This window comes from Brettanomyces nanus, chromosome 4, assembly GCF_011074865.1.
Source record: "Brettanomyces nanus chromosome 4, complete sequence".
In the NCBI taxonomy this organism is placed as follows: domain Eukaryota; kingdom Fungi; phylum Ascomycota; class Pichiomycetes; order Pichiales; family Pichiaceae; genus Brettanomyces; species Brettanomyces nanus.
In genome coordinates this window covers 623,192-646,700 of record NC_052377.1, presented here as the reverse complement: position 1 = coordinate 646,700, position 23,509 = coordinate 623,192, and the positions used below count along the sequence as shown (strand labels likewise).

Genomic DNA, 23,509 nt, shown 5'->3' with positions numbered 1-23,509 from the left:
TGTTCCTGATCACTTGATATGCTTCCACATGATGATCATATAGGAATACAGCTTGCTTATGGACTATATGGTCCCGCTGTGTTTAATGTCAAAGAAGCAATAGGTCAGATAAGCGGTGATGAGCCTCGATTGTTTGATATGGCAAGAGAACGTAGGCTTCAAAAGACACAAATTCAGGTAGTTGCAAAATCATTCAAGGTGGAGGTGCCTTCACAGAAGGGAAATACGTCTCTTGGGTCTAGCAGACCGGGTCTTTCTCAGCATGTGAGTACAAGCTTGGCAATACCCTCAGACGTTATCTGCTCGCATAAGATCTTTGAGGAAAGTAAGATGGACATTTCTACTGTCGGTTCGGATTCTTATGATCCTACCTTTGGTGATCTAATGTCGATATGTTCTATAAGTACTGTTAGCACTAGAAAAGCATCTGTGCACGAGTTGAAGCTTGTAGCCACTGCTGCGGGTGAGTTTGGTAATGTGGTCACGTTTGGATTGATGGATTTGGCGAAAAGAGAACCACGGTTTGGGCGTACCTACACAGTGGGTGTTAATGAAGTTGTCAAACAAATTGAAGTGCAGCGTGTTTCTCGCAGAGGTGTTGTAGCTGCTATTAGAACGGATGGATCAATATACTTGCTTCGGCTTTTAATGGTGGGTGGAAATAGCCTTGATGTCAGCCGAATTGATGAGATACGTTGTGAGTTAATTGCCAACAATCATTTCGCCTTTATGTCTCTGGATGCTGCTACAACCAGATCTATTGCTGTGATAGATATTGCCGGTAATTTCGCTCTGTTCAGAATATCGGTCAATCATAGACCTTTTTACTACAATTGTACTTTGGTTCCATTGCAGATCAATACCATCAACGATCCTGTCGAGTTTTCCAACTTCAAGAAGATAGTGTTCAATCGGAGCAGGAATAAGTTGTATCTTCTTAACAGGACGTCCCTTCATGAGTACAATCTCACCAAGGGTACTATGAAGTGCAAAGTAGTTGCCGGTTCTTGGTCGAAGATTCTTGATTTTGTGCCCTTGGATGGGTTACGGGCCATTTTTGTCATGCTCACTTCGAAGGAGTTGATTGTAGTTGATGCCTCCGTGGGCTTCAAGAGGTTGCTTGCCTGGAAGCATTTTCTTTCCGAGGCGGATTCTTCCTGGAAGTTAACCGTTCTGCCCCTGAAGAACTCCGTTAACTATCTTTGCCTAATAAGATCGATGATCACCAATTTTATCTACGTTGTCGAGTTGAAAATTGGAGAATCAGGCCCAAAAGTCATAGATGATCCTTACTATATTATTACACATCCTTCTGCTCCTGTCAATTCGATGATAGTTTTACCTCTCCAGAACGATCATCATTACCTTTGCCAACAAATAAGTCCAGATCTTGAAATATCCAGCTGCTTGTTGAACTTTACTACCACAAGAAATACCTTTCCGCTTCCTCTAAGAAGGCTTGCCAGTTATTCGAATCCTCCTTTGATCGGAAATATGCCATCCTACTCAACTAGACTTTTTCTTGAGCTTTTGGGAGAGCAACAGTATATTCAGTGTAGCGTGATTGAGCAACTCGCTTCATCGTTCAAAGACCTCATGACACATGGTTCACAATTTGGTAAGTCATTCGCAAACTATTGTAAATTTCCAACTAGGGGTATGGACCCTGAATATTCGTCTTTGGAAGCTGAGGTAATGCGACTAATAGACAAAACTCACAGTGTGGAAGAAGAAGAAGAATTGAAATTTACGATATCTTCGAATATTTGGGTTTCCCCAGAAAACGTAAGAAAGACGTTAATTCATGATATCGACAGCTTCGATGAATTTCGAGAGATTACCACTTTTTTCGAACGTCTTTACTCTAGTAATGATGACACCAGGCGGTTCATATTACAGTATCTTCCGCTCAGTCTTCTTTCCTTTTGCGATGTTGACTCCAGCAAGGATAAACTTAGCAAGGAGTTAGAAGAACTTCAGAAGCAGCTTTCTGATGACTTCCGGGATATATTATCTTCATTTGAGACCGATATGGATCTCGCCTCAAGGTTTGATGATGTGGACGAATCTTCCATGGGATTGTCACAACTCGAAGTAGGTGACTCTCAAGAGATGTCGGTTCCTCAAGTATCGCAGACTCGATCACACTCACAATTGCTTCAGCGCCATCGTCATCGTATGCCATCCAGAATAGAGAAACCTCAACTAGCCGCTTCACAGCCTCATTTAGAAGGGCCTCCCGGTGGCTTTGGATCGCAGTCGAACGTTAATATCAATATATCGTCATCGCAAACCAGCTCTCTTGAATCCCAAACGTTTTCTCTATCTCAGAATAGAAAATCACTCAAGAAAAGGAAAAAGAGAAGAACCGGTTTCATGTAATTTCTTATGTACAATAAAAATATTTCAGTCTTAAGCAAGTTATTCAAAATGACTTTCAATAGGTTAGCTTGAATTGACATATGTGCCATGCAATAACTTTTGATAACTAGTATGGATAGTTTATAGTTTGGGTTGGGGATGTTTAATACAATTTCTAAACTCCTAGGCCTCGAAGTAGTCAGGAAATCCCTAAAATTAGTTACAAATAACCCTGTCATATAGAATTGCACAGCCAAGATCTAGCACATCCAATTTTTCTTCACAGTTGAAGATTGGAATGAGTTCAATTAACTACATCATCACCAATCTCCCAATCGTATTCCTCCAAGCTAAGTATGTTCTGGATGGCCTTCATATGGTTAGAATTTTCTATATTGATCTCATTGATATGGGCACTGGAATATGAAACGTCATTGAAAGACATGTTTGACGAAGCGAACGACAAATCACTTCTATGGGGTCCTTACAGATCCAATCTATACTTAGGAATCAGACCGAGAGTGCCTGAGTCATTACTCACCGGATTGATCTGGTTCAGAGCCGATGACTATAGATCGGTAGGAAATGCGAGACACCAATGTGACTCGGGAGATGATATGGACACCTTTGGTTGGATGGAATATGATCCACGATCAGTAGGTCGAGAGATAATCCGCGATACTCAATTGCAGTTAAGTCTGGAGGCAGACTTTGTAAAGAGTGGTGATGGTGAGAATTGGGCTCTTAGAATTCGAGGTACGTCGAAAGACAAAAATGCTATTACATCGTTAGTGTTCTATGCTGGTATGGAGGGAGAGGATAATGCGTTGCTGCTGAAAAGCCCTAAGGATACACCCGAATTGGTCAAGGGTCACGAAGTTTCCATGTTTGGATTTTCCCAACCGCTTGGAGGTGCCTTTTTGCTGAACATCACGGAAGGTAATGATAGTAGACATCCCAAAGTGAGAAAATTAAAGGATAAATCGTTGGATCCCAGTAGGACCCATCATGTGTCTATGTTTGTTCCTGAAGATAACGTGTGGAAAGCTAAAGACATCTTACTTGTTCTATTGAGGGAGAACATGAATTTTGGAGGAGATGTAGAGCAGCTCAAGAAAATTCCCCCTGTGGAAATGCTACAATTAAAGAATCCGTCTTTCAAAGATGGAAATGTACACTTCATCCAAAAGACATTTAAGGGACCAATTGAGATGACAGTGACGTTTAATGTGATAGAAAGTGGCGACCAGCTTAATGATCAGAACTTTGACGATAAGTTCAACAAGGCTCTCACTGGGTTTAAAGATAAATTTAATAGAAAATTCCAGCTTGAGAGACCGTTCGCCAACGCAACTTACACAAAGTTTGCCAGGGAGCTACTTTCTCAACTTCTTGGTGGCATAGGGTATTTTCATGGTAATCAACTTGTGGACAGGGAAGCTAATTTGGACCAGGATAATGTTAAGTTGGAAGGAAAGCCCGAAGGTCCGTACAGCCTATTTTCGTGTGTTCCTAGTAGAACATTTTTTCCCAGAGGCTTCTACTGGGATGAAGGCTTTCAATTAATGCCGATCCTTAACTACGACTCTGACCTAGCTTTGGATATTATCAAGAGCTGGTTTTCTTTGATCGATAGCGACGGCTGGATAGCCAGAGAACAGATATTAGGTGAAGAATCACGATCCAGAGTCCCTGAGGACTTCGTTGTACAGAATCCAAACATTGCAAATCCACCCACCATGATGATGATTTTCAGCCAACTTCTTCATTTGGCAAACCTTCGGAAGGAAGGTAGCATAGAAGTCACCACGGAGGGCCAGACAGTTTTAAAAGAATTGGGAGATGTTCATTTAACCAACCCGGATGTGCTAAATAGTTATGCTGAAGAGATATATCCGAAATTAAGGCTACACTATGAATGGTTCAGAACTACGCAGCGAGGAGACATGGATGCAATTGGCCGTCATTGCAGACATCCGGAGGAAATTTATAGATGGAAGGGACGTGACGAGGAGCATTGCTTACCTAGTGGGCTTGACGATTATCCAAGATGCAGCGCTGATGCATCCGAACTAGATGTGGACCTCCTCTCATGGATGGGTGTGATGACCAGGTCGATGGCAAAAATCGCTAGGCTTTTAGATAAAAGAGACGATGCTAAACTATACATGCAGAGGCTTGGATATATTCAGGAGAACATGGAAGAGCTGCACTGGTCAGAAAACAATTCAAGTTACTGCGACATCACAGTGAATGACGACGAAGAGGATATATTTGAATGTCACTTGGGATATGCTTCATTGATGCCATTTGTTCATAGATTGATTTCAACTGGATCGAGTCATTTATTGCAAATATTGAGGGATATTAGAGATCCGGAAAAGTTGTGGACGGAGTACGGAGTGAGATCGTTGTCGAAGCAGGACGAGTTCTTTCACCAAGGAGAAGATTACTGGAGGGGACACATATGGATCAACATGAACTATTTGATTCTTGATGCGCTATCCTATTACGGCAAACATCAAGATACCACACCGGAGATTAAGGAACTAGCTGGACAAATTTACAAGGATTTACGTACAAACGTTGTAGAGAACGTTTACCGCGAGTACCAAAGGACAGGATATGCATGGGAACAATATAACGAGGCCACAGGAGAGGGACAAAGAACTAAGAATTTCCTAGGTTGGACGTCATTAGTTGTGTTGATGATGAAAATGCCAGAAACCATTCAGTAGGATAGCAGGTATACGAACGAGGGTTGAACCCTGCACTGTATCACATGACTGAAAAGTATTTTTCAGATCCTGGTCCGGCTACGCTTCTACCGGGCGATGATATGATGAAGGAGGCCATCGGGGTTTTTTTTCAATCTAATCGGCGGTGCAAAAATTTTTCCAGATATTTTTTTTCCCATCCTGTGAGGTTAATGAAAAATTCCAACATTCATTTGCACCTTTAGACTTGGTATAAGGTTTCTAGGAATAAGCACAATTTAGACATAATGGGTAAGAAAGTTGCACCATCTCCATTCGCCACCAAACAGTCGAAGTCTACCAAGACTAAGAATCCTTTGATCGAGGCCACTCCAAAGAACTTTGGTATCGGTCAGGCTATTCAACCAAAGAGAAACTTGTCAAGATTTGTCAAATGGCCAGAATACGTCAGATTGCAAAGACAAAAGAAGGTTTTGTCTTTGAGATTAAAGGTTCCTCCTGCCATTGCCCAGTTCTCACATGTTTTGGACAGAAATACTGCTGCAGAGGCTTTCAAGTTGTTGAATAAGTACAGACCAGAAACTGGTGCTGAGAAGAAGGAGAGATTGACAAAGGAAGCTGCTGCTATTGCTGAAGGAAAGAAGAGAGAGGATGTTAGCGAAAAGCCATACGTTGTCAAATACGGTTTGAATCATGTTGTTTCTCTCATTGAGAACAAGAAGCCTAAGTTGGTTTTAATCGCCAACGATGTTGAACCTATTGAGTTGGTTGTCTACCTTCCAGCATTGTGCAGAAAGATGGGTGTTCCATACGCTATCGTTAAGGGAAAGGCAAGATTGGGAACTTTGGTTCACAAAAAGACTTCCACTGTTGCCGCTTTGGTGGATGTTAAATCTGGGGATGAACCGGACTTGGCTAAGTTGATTTCCTCTATCAACGCCAACTTCATCGATTCCTTCGACAACAACAGAAGACATTGGGGTGGAGGTATTATGGGTGTTAAGCATATTGCTAAACAGGCCAAGAAGGAGAAGGCTATCGCCAGTGAAGTTGCTGCCAGCAAGGCTTAAGCGAGGTCTTTTTAGTTTATCTGAACACATAAGCAATAAAATCCATTGTAATTAAGTGAGCAGCTACTAGTGAATATGGAGATATAAATAAATAAAGTAGAATAATGAAGAGTGTCTCTAGCTGGTGGAGAAGGAATGGGATGACTATATACGGCCTCGCTTTTCATTGGATCGTGAGTGGAATAACTTATTTCAACTTGTAAAATAGTTTTGGTGCAGAGCATTCGTTGATACACTCCTGAAGGTGGAAGAACTCTTCGATACAGTCCTCCTTGTAGGTTTCCTTTTCATAACCTGGGTCTTCTTGCTCTTTGGTGACTCTGTCGACACATGCCTGGTAAGCTTGAACGCGAGGCACACAGCTAGCCGTCTTTGAACACTCGTCTCTTAAAGTCTCCATAGGATCGACAGGCTCATCGTCATCGTCATCATCGTCATCATCATCATCATCGTCATCATCGTCGTCGTCATCATCATCATCGTCATCTTCTCCATCCTTCTTAATGACGGTCTCTTCAGCAACCTCGATAGCCTCCTTAGGCTCTTCAGCATAAGCTGTAGTTGGAGCCAATGTGTCGATCAAATCTCTAACAAATGACATCCTTTATGAAATATATTAACACAGTGGACAATAATGGGTTAACAAAATAGCTGATCTCAATCTAAACAGCTTCTACGACTTATAAAAATTGTTAGTTCAGGAAGCGACGGACACTCGCAACTAAGAAATAAGTATATCTCTTGCTCATCCAATTGGAAAGCAGCAAAGGCGCGAGAAAGAAAAAATACATCAAAAAAAAAGGAAATAGATTACTTAGCTAAGTGCTGATATAACACCAGGCATTGAGACTATCGACACGTCGAAATAAAATCATGGATCATCAATGATCGTCGTCCTGGTAGTCTTGACGGGGATTACCAATGCATCAGCGGGATGGACAAATCATGAAAAAACCCAGAATAATTCAAAAAAACATAATGTAACTGATCCAAACGATCCTCCTCTACTTTCTCTTCTTTTCTTTGTGAGCCGACCACCCCCCTTCATTTCCATTGAGAATCTCTCCACTTTTTCGACTAAAGAGACACATCCTGCCGAAGAAATAGAGCAATTGAAAACCCAAAATAAGAAAAAATTTGATTGGAGTTTTTATTGTTAAGGCTCCAGTAGAATGAGCCGAGTACGGTGAGCTCTCATGAAAGATAATAAGAGTAAGCGGGTTCGCTTGTAAAAAATATCGAAATAGAGAAAGTGGGGGTTTGATCCAGGAGAGGTTCAGCTTTAAAGTGGGCATCTATTTTACGTCAATTCATCAAATCTTTTTTCTGCTTTCGACGTTCATTCTAACTCTCTTGTCTATACTTTAGCTTATTAGTGGCAGCAGTTGAGAAAGCCGTGAAGAAGCAATCCTAAGCTCTCAATCACTTATACACACACTTCTATTTAGTCAAGGTAGATCCTAAGCTATTTCGATCACCATATAGACCTTGCTAACATTCTTTTTGAAAAATCTTTACGATCACCGCTTTATTTTACTTTGTCTTTTCGCCATCTTTATAGATCAATCGGACAAATTTGCTAGCTTGTTTATTTTGCTTTGCCCTATCATATACATACAGGATGACTGAAATGGAAACGACGGAAACGATGGAAAGGACGGAAGCGACGGAAGTGACGGGAACGGCGGAGGCTCCAAAAACTTTAAGCTCTTCACAGTCCATAAAGGTTCATTCTTCCAAGGAGTTGGGCGACGATTCCGAGGCCACTGAATCCTCCGAAGAGTCACCTGACTCTACCATATCTGTTGGGTCTGCCGAATCAAATCCAAATATAATCCCAGATAGAGTGTTTGTGGGAAACTTACCTTACGAGGTGACTGAGGAAGAAGTTCGTGGGTTGACTCCTGATTTAAAAATCGTCTCTGTAGAGATTCCAAAGAAGCAATTCTTCAACAAGTCTATGAGTCAACCTATCATACAGTCTAAAGGCTATGGTTTCATCACCTTTACAAGTGCTGATGATGCTACCAAGGCTCTCAAATCTATTGCCGGAAAGAAGATAGGCGAGCGTGAGATATATGCTAAAGCTGCCGTTCCTCAGTCTGCTAACAGACAGCGTTATGGCTATTACAATAATGGTTACAACGGCTACAACAATTATAATTACAACTACAATTACAATTACGGTGGCTATGGCAATGGTGGTGGCCAAATCCAGCCTGATTTTGATGCGGGTCTTGACGTTACCAAAAGTGTCAACGGTAACAGCAATGTAAATGGCAACTATCGCTACTACAATCGTATGTACTATCCCCGGGGTGGATACTATTATGCGCCAGCGGCTGCTGCTGCGGCCGCCGCTGTGGCTGGTTACTATCGACCCCAATATATGCGCAGAGGAGGCGAGTACCCAAACTCTGGCTACCCTACCAATCCGATGGTGGGAGAATCCAACGATGGAGAAGGTCAAGGTGTTTTATCCTCTACCGAGGCCGATAATCATATGAATGGTACAATTCCAACTCTGGATGCACCATTGATAATGGATACCGGTGCGATCCCTTTAACTCGAGGTTACAGACAACCGTTCCATCATCCGCAGAAGACCAAGGAAGAGAAATTGAAGAAGTTGGAAGAGGGAACTCCTTCCAGGACGACTGTGTTTGTCGGAAATTTGGACCGAAACGTTACAGTTAACGACCTGAGAGAGTTTTTCAAGGAACTTGAACCTCAATGGATTCGTGTTCCTCGAAAGATTCTTCCAAAATTCCTTTATCAGAAATTTAAGGCTCAGAATATCCCAATTCAGAATAAGGGTATTGCATTCATTCGGTTTGCAAACGAAGATAATCAGAAAGCTGCTATCGAGAGGTTCAATGGTAATGAATTTAGAGGCAAACCTTTGAATGTTACAGTGGCCATTGATTCTGCTCCGGAGAAGGACAGGGAGGCGAAGGAGGTGCTCGGTGAGGAACCTGAAGCGGAACCTACAGCGCTGCCTGAAGAGCCTCCTGAAGAGGAACCTAAAGAGGAGCCCAATGAGGCATCTGAAGAGGAACCTAAAAAGGAACCTAAAGAGGAACTTAAAGAGGAACCGAAAGAGCCTCCTGAAGAGAAACCTAAAGAGGAATCTAAAAATGAGGTCGAGAAGGAGGTCGAGAAGGAGGTCGAGAAGGAGGCCGAGAAAAAGGTCGAACACCTCAATGGATCGATTGATGCTGGGCTATCTGACTAATCCACAAAAGTACCTCTGTTGGAGAACCAGGAGTCTATGCCTCTTAGCTTCACCGATTGTTCACTTCTCACGCTCCTTACTACTGCCTGTCTGACTCTTTTTATTTTTTATTCTTGTACTTGATGCTACTATGATGTATATTCAGCCCAAGTCCTTTCTAGTTTTTAGTTCGTCTAATGCTTAAACGACCTCTATTGATTGTAAATCTCGCGACGATGAGTCGGTGAATGGGTCGGACAACCTTGAAGTTTTTCTTGGCAAGATGTGACCGGCGAAGGCTCTCCACCCTCACACCGGGTGGTAGAAATAAGGGGGACAATATGCATCGCTAGTATTTTTCTAAAACCTGGTGCGGGTGAAAAATTTTGAAAGCGATGTTTTTCAAAGGGTGAAAATCCAGTTTGCAACGCTCACTTTTTCAAGATAGTGAATACCTTTTGTTTGTAAGGAATATCTAACCAGATTGATTTACAATGGGTAGAGTTATTAGAAACCAGAGAAAGGGTGCTGGATCTATTTTCACCTCTCATACAAGATTGAGAAAGGGTGCAGCCAAGTTGAGAACCCTCGACTTTGCTGAGAGACATGGATACATCAGAGGTGTTGTGAAGCAGATTATTCACGACCCAGGTAGAGGTGCTCCTTTGGCTAAGGTTGTCTTCAGAGACCCTTACAGATTCAGATTGAGAGAAGAAATGTTCATCGCCAACGAAGGTGTTTACACTGGACAATTTGTCTACTGTGGTAAGAAGGCCTCTTTGAATGTCGGTAACGTCCTTCCTTTGGGTGCTATGCCTGAAGGTACTATTGCCTCTAATGTTGAGGAGAGAACTGGTGACAGAGGTGCATTGGGAAGAACATCTGGTAACTACGTGATTGTCATTGGACACAATATTGAAGACAATAAGACTAGAGTTAAATTGCCATCTGGTGCCAAGAAGGTCATCTCTTCTGATGCCAGAGGTGTCATTGGTATCGTTGCTGGTGGTGGTAGAATTGATAAACCAATGTTGAAGGCTGGTAGAGCTTTCCACAAGTACAAAGTTAAGAGAAACTCTTGGCCAAAGACTAGAGGTGTTGCTATGAACCCTGTTGATCATCCTCACGGTGGTGGTAACCATCAGCATATTGGTGCTCCATCTACCATTAGTAGAGGTGCTGTTCCAGGTCAGAAGATTGGTTTGATTGCTGCCAGAAGAACCGGTTTGCTCAGAGGTTCCAAGGACAAGGTCGAGGAATAAGCTGTTTAATCTCTTTTTATTATATCTTTTCACTCCTTTCTTTTCTGCTTGGATTTTGCAAAAAATAACATAACTAAATAACATAAGACAACTTCTATAATCAGCCATTGGTCTATTTTGTTTGCTTTTTTTCTTGACCCATCTGTAACCACGGCACTACACTTCTCTCCAAATACGTAATCTGACCAGGGGGAATTAAAGACCACAAAATTTTTTTCTCTTGGCTGTTCAATCAATCTTAGATATATACTGTTCTGCTAATCATTATTTAAATACCCATTTTCGTAGGTGTTTGTCAGTCTCCTGAATCTTGACAGTCTGTCTTAGCGGAGCAATCAACACCTAGTTAATTGCATTTATCGGTGTTCTAGATCTACTACTAAAATATTGCCACCTGTTACATTCACTTTACTATTATTTACTCATTCAAATATGGCTGCAAACTGCACAAATTTCTGGTCTGTTGACGACTTTACGTCATGTGCAAAGCATGTGTATCTAGAAGAATATCTCTATATCATTCTTGTGACACTATCGGTTGCTTTGCTGCTTTGTCAAACTGTCTCCGGTGCTAAAACTAAAGATCGATTTAAACTAAATGATAGCAAAGGGAGCACTGAAGAAGACCCTTTACTACCTGACGATACTCCATATTCAGGATATCTCACCATGGAGGATATAGAAAGTAACGAAGAAGAAGAAAGCACCAGCACTTCTTCAATCTCAGCAGACTCTATAGGCATATCCGACCATTCAGGATCACCTGCTACTGTTGCTTCTTCAAACATGCCCAAACTTCTAAAGAGCCGGCATTCCAAGCTATCGCCTTCACAAAAACACTTTGATGTCACTCGTATAAGACCCGTGAATCCGGACGGTAGTCCTCTGGGGTATGTGCGAGTCGTTTTCAGAGATAAAGGCGAGAAAACGAAGGTAGCGTTGGAGGAGATTCTTTTGCTGTGTCATGTAGGCTTGCAGATACTTCCGTTTTACATTGCCGGCTTCGCCCAAGAGTGGAAACACTACCAAGCTTCACTTTACATCAACTTGACCTACTGGGTTTTCCTTTTGCTTGTGTGTACAATCAGGTTGACCCATGTTTCTACCGGCTTGAGCTACAAGCTTCCTGACCTTTGGTGGTATACATTCACTTTGTATCTGTTAAACTGGCTTCCATCTGTGTTTTTGTTCAGATCCGCGTTGTTGAACCATGTTGAAACCTCTCAGGCTAAACTTTTCTACATTGTACAGTTCATTTTGGACAGCTCCTTGGCTGTGCTTTCTGGATCTTGTCGCTTTAGTGATAGGCCTGCTATTTTATTGGAGCAGGATGGCATTAAACCCTCTCCTGAGATGCTGACTCCTTTTTTCAGTTCCATTTCATATGCTTGGATCGACAAAATGATTTTTCAAGCTCGTAAGAAGTCAATCAATATGCTAGACATATGGGGACTACGATTTGATGATTATGCATACCCTGTGTTGATGAAGTACCACAAATCCAAGTACTTTTCCAGGTTCACTTATAATCTCTTCTACCAATTTAAATTTTATCTTTTTCTTCAAGCCTGCCTCACTACGGTTGAAGGACTGACCGTGTTCATTCCCTCCATTCTTTTGAAGCAGATCTTAGAGTATATCGATTCTCCGGATACCGGCTCTTCAAGTCTTGCTTGGCTTTTTGTTACCATAATGTTTTGTTCAAGTGGAATCACATCTATCTTCAGCGGTAGGGGTTTATTCTTGGGAAGGAGAGTTTGTACTAGAATGAAGGCCATTATTATTGGAGAAATCTATGCAAAGGCATTAAGAAGACGTATGACTGCTGATGGTGAAGAAGATACGAAGGGAAAAGAAGACGAGAAGCTTGTTGTTATCGACCCACTAGCGGATATATCAGACGAAAATTCCCCCAAGCCTTCCAAAGAGAAAGATCCAGCCTTTATCAAATCGAAGGATTTGGGTTTCATTATTAATCTTATGGCTGTCGATGCATTCAAAGTGTCAGAAATATGCGGTTACTTGCATTATTTTGTCAACTCTGTTGTGATGACTATTTTTGCGATCTACTTGTTGTACAAATTGCTAGGATGGCCTGCATTAGCAGGTTCATTTACAATTCTTTTGCTTCTGCCACTCAACTACAAGTTGAGTATGCTCATTGGAAGTTACCAAAAGGCAATGTTGAAGATCACAGACAAAAGAATTCAAAAACTAAATGAGACATTCCAAAGTATCAGGATTATCAAGTTTTTCTCCTGGGAGAATAAATTTGAGGACGATATCATGGATATACGTAGAGCCGAGCTTGCCTGCTTGAAGAAGCGGTGCATCGCAAGTGTGATTGCATCCTTTGTCTGGATGGTTACCCCTACCATTGTCTGCTTGGTCGCTTTCTATTGTTATTCTGTGGTTTTGGGTAAACCGTTGACTACACCAATTGCATTCACTGCGTTGTCCTTGTTTAACTTGTTGCGTACACCATTGGATCAGTTTGCCGATATGTTATCCGATGTGGTGCAATCGAAAGTTTCCTTGGATAGAATTGAAAGTTTTTTGAACGAGCCAGAATGTTCGAAGTATGAACAATTAAGTTTGAAGAGAAGTCCCAATTCACCTCTCGTTGGATTTGAGAATGCTACTTTCTCCTGGTCTCAGCACTCCAAGAACAACTTTAGATTGAGAGACATTAATGTGAGCTTCAAGGTGGGAAAGTTGAATGTCATTATTGGCCATACAGGCTCTGGAAAGAGTTCTCTGCTTTTGGCCTTGCTAGGTGAGATGGAATTGGATTCTGGAAAGGTTTTTTTGCCAGGAGGAATTCCACGTGACGAACTGGTTGCAAATCCGGTGACTGGTCTTACCGAGTCCGTTGCATATTGCGCTCAAACTCCTTGGCTACTTAACGGCACCATCAAAGATAACATTCTATTTGCATCTGCTTATGATAGAGAAAGGTATCATGGTGTCATTGAGGCTTGTGGCTTGAAACGTGATCTCGACATTTTGAACGGTGGCGATGCTACGGAGGTTGGTGAGAAAGGAGTAACGCTTTCTGGAGGTCAGAAACAGCGTGTTTCTTTGGCTAGAGCATTGTACTCGACTGCCTCATACGTGTTGTTGGATGATTGCCTTTCAGCTGTGGATTCACACACTGCAGTGCACATCTATGAAGAATGCATAACTGGCTGCTTGATGAAAAACAGAACATGTATTTTAGTGTCACACAACATCTCTTTGACTGTCAGACAAGCTGCCTGGGTTGTGATTATGGAGAATGGTAGGATTAAGATACAAGGTGACGTTGATCAATTGATGGATGAAAACGAGTTTGATGATGAGACTGTTAGCAGTGTTCTGGCATCTCGTTCAAACTCCTCAGCTAACCTTACGAAGCTCGATCTGTTTGATAGTAAAGTTAGCAATACCGTGCATCCGCAGCTGCTCAGCACCTCTGTGGCTGCACTCGTGTCCAATGGTAAAACCGAAGGCATTGTTAGTCGGAGCAACAACGACGAAGATGAAATGGGCGATGTTGCAGCTGGCAAGTTGATTAAAGATGAGACTAAATCGGAGGGCGCTGTTACTCTGTCCGTTTACAAAGCATACTTCCGATTTTTTGGTACTAAGAAGACTTGGGCATTACTTGCCTTTGCATTTATTGGCTCACAATTCATCTATGTTGCACAGTCGTGGTGGTTGAGGGTCTGGTCCATGGCTGAAAACGAGAAGATGAAACCCGTTCTAGCCAGTGTTCTTGAGACCAATCTTCGTGGAACCATGGACTCTGCTCTCAGAGTGTTACAATCCATTAGCTGGAATGAACCTATCTTAAGTTTATCATTTGCTGCCAGCGTATATGAGAAAGATCGTATTCACTCCACCATGTATTATATTTTCATCTACACATTGATCGGTGTTCTGTACTCACTTCTTGGCTCTCTGAGAATCATTATTACCTTTTTCTGCAACTTGCGTGTTTCAAGAGAGATATTCCAACTCCTTTTGGATCGTGTTTTGAGGGCCAAACTTCGTTTTTTTGACTCCACTCCAATCGGTAGAATGATGAACAGGTTTTCAAGGGATATTGAAGGTGTGGACCAGGAACTTGCATCGTACGCAGAGTCTGCTGTTGTTACATTTATTGCCTGTATTGCGACGGTAATCGTTATTACCTTAATCACTCCCGTGTTCATTCTATTTGCCATCATCATTATGCTTCTGTATGTGCAAATTGGCATTATGTACCTAGACTTATCTAGAGACTTGAAGCGGTATGAGTCGATTACCAGATCACCTATTCATCAACATTTCGCGGAAACTTTGGTCGGTGTTACTACCATTAGAGCTTACTGTGATGAGGGCCGATTCCTCATTCAAAACATGCAGAAAATTGACGACAACAACAAACCTTTCTTTTATGTGTGGCTTAATAATAGATGGTTGGCTTTCAGAGCAGATTTCATTGGATCCTTGGTTACTTTCCTGTCAGCTGCATTAGCTGTTATTGCTGCCAGAAATATTGATTCCGGTATGGCTGGTATCTCTTTGTCATTTGCCATTTCCTTCAACAATAGTGCTTTATGGTTGCTTCGTACCTATGCTATTGTAGAAATCAATATGAACTCTGTTGAACGTATTCAGGAGTATATTGATCAAACAGAACAGGAGCCTCCTGCGGAGACAAAGCAGGATCCTCCATCCAGCTGGCCCGAGAGAGGCGAGATTGATGTTCAAGATTTTTCCATTAGGTATGCTCCCGGGTTGCCAAGAGTTATTGACAAGATTTCTTTTCATGTTAATGCTGCGGAAAAAATCGGTGTTGTTGGAAGAACTGGTGCCGGAAAGTCGACCATTATTCAAAGCTTTTTCAGGTTTGTTGATCCCGACACTGGTTGCATAAAGATAGATGGTGTGAACATATGCGAGATTGGACTTTCTCCGCTAAGAAGAGGACTGACCATCATTCCTCAGGATCCTACTTTGTTCACAGGAACTTTGAGATCAAACTTGGATATTTATGGCGAGTATTCCGACTTGGCCATGTACGAATCACTAAAAAGAGTGAACTTAATATCCAACGAGGGATATTCTGAATTGGTCAACGGTGAACATCGTTTGGTTGGCCTTCCTACTGTTGGCAAACCCGGAAATGGGTCAGACGAACAAGGGGAGAATACCAACAAGTTTTTAGATTTAGACAGTGAAGTTTCAGAAGGAGGTGGAAACTTATCTCAGGGTGAAAGACAATTGGTTTGCCTTGCCAGATCGCTATTAAAAGCGCCTAAGATTCTTATGCTCGACGAGGCTACTGCCTCTATCGATTATGAATCGGATACCAAGCTACAAAAAACAATTAGGGATGAGTTTTCTACCAGTACTATTATTACGATTGCCCACCGGTTGAAGACTATCATTGATTATGACCGGATTTTGGTTTTGGATGGTGGAAAAATTAGGGAGTTTGATCATCCATACAAACTAATTCAAGATAAGAATTCTCAATTCAGATCAATGTGTATTGATACCGGAGAGTTCGATGATCTTGCTAAGCTTGCGAGGTTAGCCTATCTCAGATCCAAACATTGAGGAAAAAAGTAATTTTACTAATACCAATGCATTTATAAATTTCGAGCTATACAGGCTTTTTTGTATAGTCTAGCGACTGATATATTCAATACTAATCAACAGTCAAACTACATCTAGGTTGCCATAATCGCCAACTTTGCTCCACTTCTTCATTGTCAGTCCATCACTTAGAAGAACTGTCTCCTGCTCGAGTTGATAGTGTCCCACTGCTGGCAGCACTTTGAACATGACAAGCCAGTAAACACAGCACACCACTATAACCCCAAGAGCAACGTAGGCATAGTTAGGAAATCCTTTAAATTCCGTAGACTTCGAGAAAGGATTCAATGGAGCAATAAACATGAATAAAGAGAATAAAGTAACAAAAATAACATGGACAGGATTAGCTTTGAATTTAGGCTGAAAACCTGGCCGTCTGTGGTGAATCACAAAGATTCCAAAGCATACTAGACCGACAAAGATCTGCAACGAATAACCTTCCAAATCTATAACGTAATTATAAACATTATCGGGAGTGGAAATGAGTAAAAATACGGCAGAAATGACTAAGGGGAAAAGAAGACATCTCATTGGAGAGCCAAATGGCTGATTTGAGGCAAAGAAGCGACTAAAGGGTAAAAATCCTTCCCTAAAGATCTCTTGATTCATTCTTGAAATATGATAAAGGACCACCATAATGTTTCCGGCAGCAGAGACGGCTACAGTTGAAGTAAGAATTTGCCTACCCAGCGTATAGCCGAACAGCTTTTCCATAAGAACGCTTCCCACCATCTCCTGCAAATCGTTCAAATCACCATCAGGGATAACGACCAAATAACTCAGATTGATAAAGAAATAACAGACGTTGATGATAGTCAAGGCCAAAGGAGCTGCAAAATTCATAGTTTTAACAGGATTCTGAATTTCATTAGTTACCACATGCGCCGTTTGCCAGCCCCCCAGTGAAAAGATACCCTTAAGAAGGGCCGAAGAGAAAGAACCCAGGGTCACTTCACGCTTGATTGCAAATATGTCACTGAAGTGAACGTTGTTATCAATATGCGTTATTGAATGAGGTAGAAGAAGCACCCATAACCCGGATAAAGCCATCAAGAATAACATCGATAGTTTTAATACGCCCACTATATTCTGTAGCTTGACGGCAAGATGTGCCGAGGTTCCATTCACAACACACATGAAAACGACAAAAAGCAAACCTAAATGTTTGGGACTCTGAGAACCCATATCTTCATATCCAAATGCATACAGAGTGTACTCGCCAAAAATGATCGCATTGGTGATAACAAAGCCAAACAAAATGGAGTATATACCAAAGGAAACAGTAATCATCATCCTAGGTTTATAGTAGACATACTCGAGAAAGACCTTCATACCTCCACTTCTAGGGACTATAGAACCAAGTTCCAAAAAACAAAATATTCCTGCAAAGCTCATGTAACCGGCACAAAGCCAAACAAAAAAAAATAGGAACGGTGAGCCTCCAACGTCCCTGTAAATGGATCCAGACACCGCAAAGATACCCGAGCCTATGATCCTCTGCACTAGCATCATCACGACTCCAAAGGAACCAATATGCCTTCCCAAAGGGGTTTCTTCCATATTTTCAAGATGTGCCACCTCATCAAAAGATTTCAAGTGGGTAAGGGAGAGATCTGTTGCCGTTTCATCAAAGGCAGACTCTACTATTATCTGCTCGTCTGCAGTGTAAGATCTCTTGTCACAAGAGTCCGAAGCCATAGTTAATGGAGAGGAAGAGTTGGACATAAATATCAGCACAAACAATAATCAATCAGATCCATTCAGAAAAAAGAATTGAGTAAAAATAGAAGAGTGTTTTAGAACTGCAAAACATGCCTGTTGATATTACTAATGCGATATAGATATATTTCTCTTCATCTGATTGTGAGGCGATCGATAAGCAACACGGATTAGATCCACTATCACAAGTGTGGCTCAAAAAATTCAGAAATACATAAAATGAATTTATGCAGAATCACAATAATGAAAATAAATTAAATAATAGAACAGAAAGAGTCTATCTGTAGGGATTTCCTCTTTTTGTATACGTTAGTCCTTTAGTTGTTTCCCATAACGATGTCATCCAAATTTGAGACCGTTCCTTTCAAAAAACTATCAAAATATGATAGCTCCAAGAATTGGATCCATCTTCCCTATCGATCTAATCTTTCTATCACGTTCAATATGCCGATAGCTAATGATTGTAATCCGGGATGTCTACTAATTAAAATCACCTGGAAAGCAGAGGATTTAGAAAGATTAACATTTGAGCATAATGAAGCATGCAAGGTATATAAAAAGTATCCTTTGATTGCCATAAAGTATACTCCTATAAGTGGCATCCGTAAGAAATTCCAAATGGGATTTAGTTCAAGGAAGGATTTCGAAAGAAGCCTTCAGTGTTTTAATTCATGGGGAATTATAGTGAAAGACTTGGAGAATCGTGATATAAACTTATTGGAAATGTCGCAATTCTCAACTGATCCTGATTTGGGTTTTTCTCAGCAATTTGATATGAGCTTTCTTCAGGAAGTTTCAGGTTCTCAACAGATTATGGATACATCAAATTCCTTCTGCGACGATAATACTCAGAGAACCTCTAATTTTCATGAGAATATCAACCTGACACCCTCTACACTGTTTCTGGATTACGAAGCTCAAAGAAACTCCAGCGGAGAAGTTGCTGACAGCGTTATTAAACAGATAAACATCCGATTGGAGGATTCCAACTTCATTAAAATGGTAAGAAATGCTGCAGAAAGAATTAAAAAAAAACTTGAAAAGAAGTACTAACCTATATTGGTATCTAATAGATAAAAGAAGTGGAAAAGAAAATTCAAGATCCACTATAAATGAATAGGAAAAAGAAATCTCCTGGGGCCTTTCAGATCAATAAGCAAATCCAAAGAGAAAAGAAAAAACATGGAGTAGCAAGAACAGCCGCCCTGTTAGCAGTTTGCTCAACTATCGAAGAAGTAGATGGAATAACAGTCGTTGTAGACTTATAAGTAGATGTTGAGGTTGAAAGGGACTTCAATGAAGATTTTGTGTTTGAGGAAGTTGGTTCAGGTGATGGTGAGACACTGGTGGAAGAAGAAGAGTCATCAGTGGTAATCACCACGGTTGCAAAATGTTCCGGCAAATAAAAAGTGGTCATACCCACAGAGTGAAGCAAAGAAGAATACCAAGGGAATGCTGTCATATAGGTGTAAAACTCTTCAAAGGGAAAGCTATTAACAAATAGAGAAGTGGGAAAATCATCACCCGTAGCAGCGCTCAGATAAACATAAAATTGCATCAAGCTATTTGGAAACTCCATATCATGTTTGGCCATATAAGAAGTGTATTCTGTATAATGATCTGCAACATCTACAACGGCTGGCTCAATAAATGATTTTGCACTCACTAAGGCCGCCGAGTTTCTCTCAAGAGAGTTAAGAGTAGTTGTAACATCTGCTTTACTGTCAGACATTAAAAGAGACACCAAGGCGAGGATATAGAAATGCATAACGGAAGATGAGTACTGAATATGAAAAAACCTGCTATCAACACGCTGAAAGTGTATTTGCCTCCTTTCTCTCATATATATATATATGAACATATCGAAATTGTCGAAGATACGACAATCCTCCTGTTAGCTACCAAGAAAAATTACGCGATTAGGACTCGAAAGGGTGCTCATGAAACTTGTCTAGACATATATATTTCCCTTTTCGTACTAATGAATATTCTTTAGAGAGGAGAGCAACTGAAAAATCTTCAAGAAGTAATATGTTTTCAAAATGTGCTGTAATGTAAGACCAGCTTAGTGCAAGATAGAGAGCTCTGCCTGAAGGGTGTTCTCAGAAGGTGTTTCTATCAATTGCAGGTGTTAGGATGTGTCATTTGATGGCTGAGGGTGTTCTGACACCGCCTTAACTGGCCGAACAGTTTCTTTTTTTTCCCTCTCTCTCACATCCGCTTCCAGTTGTTGTTTACCAATTTCCAAAACAGGAGATTTATTTATGTTTTTGTAGAAGTGAGACATATTCGTATATAGCTAAATGTTTATAATCAAGATTCCTTCTTCTTTCAACCCTCAGATAAGTCATCAGATAAAGCAATACATTCGCTAATGCCTAGCTTTAACCCATTTAGAGACGATGATTCAGAGTCGCCAATTAGAAGACCTGCTGAAGCTTATACCCCTCGAGCTTCCCCAAGACACTCACCATCGAAGGCTGCTCTGAAATATTCCCCTGCTAAACATCTTCTGCCTTCTAATCAATCCGGTTCATTTTTGAATTCAAGTGACATGGCGAAGAACTTTGTCAATGACGCTGAAGATCAAACTGCCCGAAAGAGATTTACTTTGCATGAATCGCCCAAAAGGCAGAGACCTGTTTCTGCCTTGATACATGATGCTGCCATTAATAGTGACATGAACAGCCTTGATGATAATTCAATTGCGGACGAAGATGATATTTTCAGCCATTACAGCTCTAACATTTTTAACAGTCCATCCAAGAAGAGATCTGGCCGATCGGATGACTTTGTAAAATCTATCGGCTCCGACAGGACAGCTTTGGAAAGAGCCAAGCCAATCTTCTCTGCTTCCACATATGCTGCTGCAAATTCCGACGTGGATAATCCATTTACGGACGTTCCAAGCCTATCGGCTAGCCGAAGAAACTTATCCAGGGGCTCCAGATCCACGTTACATGAATCTGTAGACTTGACCAAGAAAGAAACAATGGAGTCCTCTTACTTAGATACCCAATCCACTCTAAATGATGAATATGACCTCGATTCAGACAACAATGAGAGTAAAACCAAGAAGGATCAGACTTTTCAGTCCAGTTTGGACGGTCATTTCTTCAATCAGGTGTCCGGGGACTTCCAACCACGTCGATACGGGGCTACACAGAAGATATTCCGTTCTAGGAATGGTAACTTGATTCTCGATAATCCAGTTCCTTCAATCCTACACAGTTTTCTACCTGCGAAAGGTCAAGATGAATTTGATTATATGAAGTATTCTGCAGTGACGTCAGATCCTAATGATTTCATTAATGATGGCTTTACTTTGAGGACAAATGAGTTAGGAAGAGAGACGGAGATAGTGATCTGCATTACCATGTTCAACGAAAATGAATCATCATTAACTAGAACATTGCATGCTGTTTTCAAAAACATTGCATATTTGTCCAAGAGAAAGAATAGTAACACCTGGGGTCCGAATGCCTGGAAAAAGGTAGTGGTCCTGATAGTGGCTGATGGCAGGAATAAGATCAATCCCGGCGTTTTGCAAGTGTTGGCCGCTATGGGAATATATCAAGAAGGTATCGCGAAATCTTTTGTTAACCAGAAGGAGGTCCAGGCCCATCTATTCGAATACACAACTCAAGTGTCCATTGATGAAAACCTTAAATTTGTCGGTCATGAAACAGGACTTGTTCCTGTCCAGGTTGTGTTTTGCTTGAAAGAAAAAAACGCCAAGAAGATCAACTCTCATCGCTGGCTCTTCAATGCTATATGCCCGATCCTTCAGCCAAACGTCTGTGTGCTATTGGATGTTGGTACAAGACCTCACGAACAAGCAGTCTACAATCTGTGGAAGGCATTTGATGTGGATTCCAATGTAGGAGGTGCTGCTGGTGAGATCATTGCCATGAAAGGTAAGTATTGGCGGAGACTCATCAATCCCCTTGTTGCATCTCAGAATTTCGAATACAAAATGTCAAATATTTTGGACAAACCATGCGAATCTGCATTTGGTTACATCAGTGTTTTGCCCGGTGCGCTTTCCGCATACAGGTGGTCAGCATTGAAGTATGATGAAGAAGGAAACGGCCCTCTTCAAAAGTATTTTGATGGTGAGAAGAGTGACGAGGCAATTGGAAGAGATATCTTTAGCGCTAACATGTATTTAGCGGAAGATAGAATTCTTGCATGGGAACTTGTGTCTCGTAAAAATGCCAAATGGGTCTTAAAATATGTCAAAAGTGCTAAGGGAGAGACAGATGTTCCGGAAACATTATCGGAGTTTATCTCACAGAGAAGACGGTGGCTTAACGGTGCATTCTTTGCTGCATTGTACTCGCAGCTCCATTTTTACAACATCTGGTACACGGATCACTCATTTCTCAGAAAGCTGTTTTTCCATATAGAAATTATCTATATGGCTTTAACACTTTTTGTCAACTTCTTTTCTGTCGCCAACTTCTACATCTCGTTTTATTATTTGGCCGGAGCCCTCATCACTATTGCTGGTACTGGTGGAGAGGTTTGCTTCCAGGTGATGAATTATCTCTGTATTTGCACTCTCTTGGCTGTACTTGTCATTTCTATGGGTAACAGACCTCAAGGTGCGCCTAAGTTGTTCATAACTGCCGTGATAATATTAACTATCTGTGGTGGCTATGCCATTGTCTCGGGTTTCTACTTTTTGGGTATGATGATTTATGAAAAAGAGCTGGGAGCATCGAATGGCTCAAGTTTCGACTCCATTTGTATCTCCTTAGCATCTACGTATGGACTTTACATCATCACATCGTTCATTTACTTGGATCCTTGGCATATTTTGACCTCCTCTATTCAATATTTCTTGATGCTACCGGCATACACATGCCTTCTTCAGATATATGCTTACTGTAACACTCATGATGTCACCTGGGGTACTAAGGGCGATAACATACCTCCATCAACTCTTGGTAAGGCGACTATCGAACGTGATGAGAAGGGTCAGGAAGTGATCAAATTGGAAATTATCGGTGAACAAAGAGATATCGATTCGATGTATTCTGAAAATCTTTATAAATTGAAGGAGAGGAGGAAACAGCCTGAAGAAATGAGAGAGGGTTCCCCTGTTAAACAGAAAATTAGTGCCACCGATTACTACAGAGACATTCGTTCGAGAGTGGTGCTCTTTTGGGTCATCATGAATGTCATCTTAGTGATGACTATCAAACAGATATGGTCTGCTGATTCTATTCAGGACAATAAGTATCTGTCCTTCCTTCTTTGGACGGTTTTCGGTTTTAGTCTTTTCCGTTTTCTTGGCTCCTTATCTTACCTACTTCATTTGTGCATTCGAAAAATTGTTGTTACCAAGAACAAATTGGATATTCACAGAAGGGGTAAGAGCGATGCTGTCGATATGGTTATGGCCCCAAACTAGACAATTCAAACTTTAGACTCTAACTAGAACCAAATCAAATTTGATCTTAATAATAAAATGAATAATATAGACGATTAATCGTCATAATAAATAATATATAGTCAAAGGGAATGAGCTTT

The 23,509-nt window shown here is 41.1% G+C and overlaps 10 protein-coding genes across 10 annotated transcripts; 8 read left to right on the top strand and 2 right to left on the bottom strand.

Moving 5' to 3' along the window:
- Positions 1 to 18: 18 nt before the first annotated feature.
- FOA43_003525 (uncharacterized protein) lies at positions 19 to 2,382 on the top strand (the record flags this gene model as incomplete). The annotated part of the gene is made up of 1 exon (XM_038923776.1): positions 19 to 2,382. One exon carries the CDS (start codon positions 19 to 21, stop codon positions 2,380 to 2,382), a length of 2,364 nt encoding a protein of 787 aa, XP_038779704.1.
- A 335-nt stretch (positions 2,383 to 2,717) lies between these two features.
- Positions 2,718 to 5,099, top strand: FOA43_003524 (uncharacterized protein; the record flags this gene model as incomplete). Its single annotated transcript, XM_038923775.1, has 1 exon — positions 2,718 to 5,099. The coding sequence occupies one exon, from the start codon at positions 2,718 to 2,720 to the stop codon at positions 5,097 to 5,099; it is 2,382 nt and encodes a 793-aa protein (XP_038779703.1).
- A 266-nt stretch (positions 5,100 to 5,365) lies between these two features.
- Positions 5,366 to 6,148, top strand: RPL8B_2 (60S ribosomal protein L8B; the record flags this gene model as incomplete). Its single annotated transcript, XM_038923774.1, has 1 exon — positions 5,366 to 6,148. The coding sequence occupies one exon, from the start codon at positions 5,366 to 5,368 to the stop codon at positions 6,146 to 6,148; it is 783 nt and encodes a 260-aa protein (XP_038779702.1).
- A 187-nt stretch (positions 6,149 to 6,335) lies between these two features.
- On the bottom strand, positions 6,336 to 6,749 carry FOA43_003522 (uncharacterized protein; the record flags this gene model as incomplete). The annotated part of the gene is made up of 1 exon (XM_038923773.1): positions 6,336 to 6,749. One exon carries the CDS (start codon positions 6,747 to 6,749, stop codon positions 6,336 to 6,338), a length of 414 nt encoding a protein of 137 aa, XP_038779701.1.
- Positions 6,750 to 7,769: 1,020 nt separating this feature from the next.
- On the top strand, positions 7,770 to 9,383 carry FOA43_003521 (uncharacterized protein; the record flags this gene model as incomplete). Its single annotated transcript, XM_038923772.1, has 1 exon — positions 7,770 to 9,383. The coding sequence occupies one exon, from the start codon at positions 7,770 to 7,772 to the stop codon at positions 9,381 to 9,383; it is 1,614 nt and encodes a 537-aa protein (XP_038779700.1).
- Positions 9,384 to 9,856: 473 nt separating this feature from the next.
- On the top strand, positions 9,857 to 10,624 carry RPL2_2 (60S ribosomal protein L2; the record flags this gene model as incomplete). The annotated part of the gene is made up of 1 exon (XM_038923771.1): positions 9,857 to 10,624. The coding sequence occupies one exon, from the start codon at positions 9,857 to 9,859 to the stop codon at positions 10,622 to 10,624; it is 768 nt and encodes a 255-aa protein (XP_038779699.1).
- Positions 10,625 to 11,056: 432 nt separating this feature from the next.
- FOA43_003519 (uncharacterized protein) lies at positions 11,057 to 16,213 on the top strand (the record flags this gene model as incomplete). Its single annotated transcript, XM_038923770.1, has 1 exon — positions 11,057 to 16,213. One exon carries the CDS (start codon positions 11,057 to 11,059, stop codon positions 16,211 to 16,213), a length of 5,157 nt encoding a protein of 1,718 aa, XP_038779698.1.
- A 102-nt stretch (positions 16,214 to 16,315) lies between these two features.
- FOA43_003518 (uncharacterized protein) lies at positions 16,316 to 17,950 on the bottom strand (the record flags this gene model as incomplete). Its single annotated transcript, XM_038923769.1, has 1 exon — positions 16,316 to 17,950. The coding sequence occupies one exon, from the start codon at positions 17,948 to 17,950 to the stop codon at positions 16,316 to 16,318; it is 1,635 nt and encodes a 544-aa protein (XP_038779697.1).
- A 357-nt stretch (positions 17,951 to 18,307) lies between these two features.
- FOA43_003517 (uncharacterized protein) lies at positions 18,308 to 19,024 on the top strand (the record flags this gene model as incomplete). Its single annotated transcript, XM_038923768.1, has 1 exon — positions 18,308 to 19,024. The coding sequence occupies one exon, from the start codon at positions 18,308 to 18,310 to the stop codon at positions 19,022 to 19,024; it is 717 nt and encodes a 238-aa protein (XP_038779696.1).
- A 1,321-nt stretch (positions 19,025 to 20,345) lies between these two features.
- FOA43_003516 (uncharacterized protein) lies at positions 20,346 to 23,390 on the top strand (the record flags this gene model as incomplete). The annotated part of the gene is made up of 1 exon (XM_038923767.1): positions 20,346 to 23,390. One exon carries the CDS (start codon positions 20,346 to 20,348, stop codon positions 23,388 to 23,390), a length of 3,045 nt encoding a protein of 1,014 aa, XP_038779695.1.
- Positions 23,391 to 23,509: the final 119 nt, after the last annotated feature.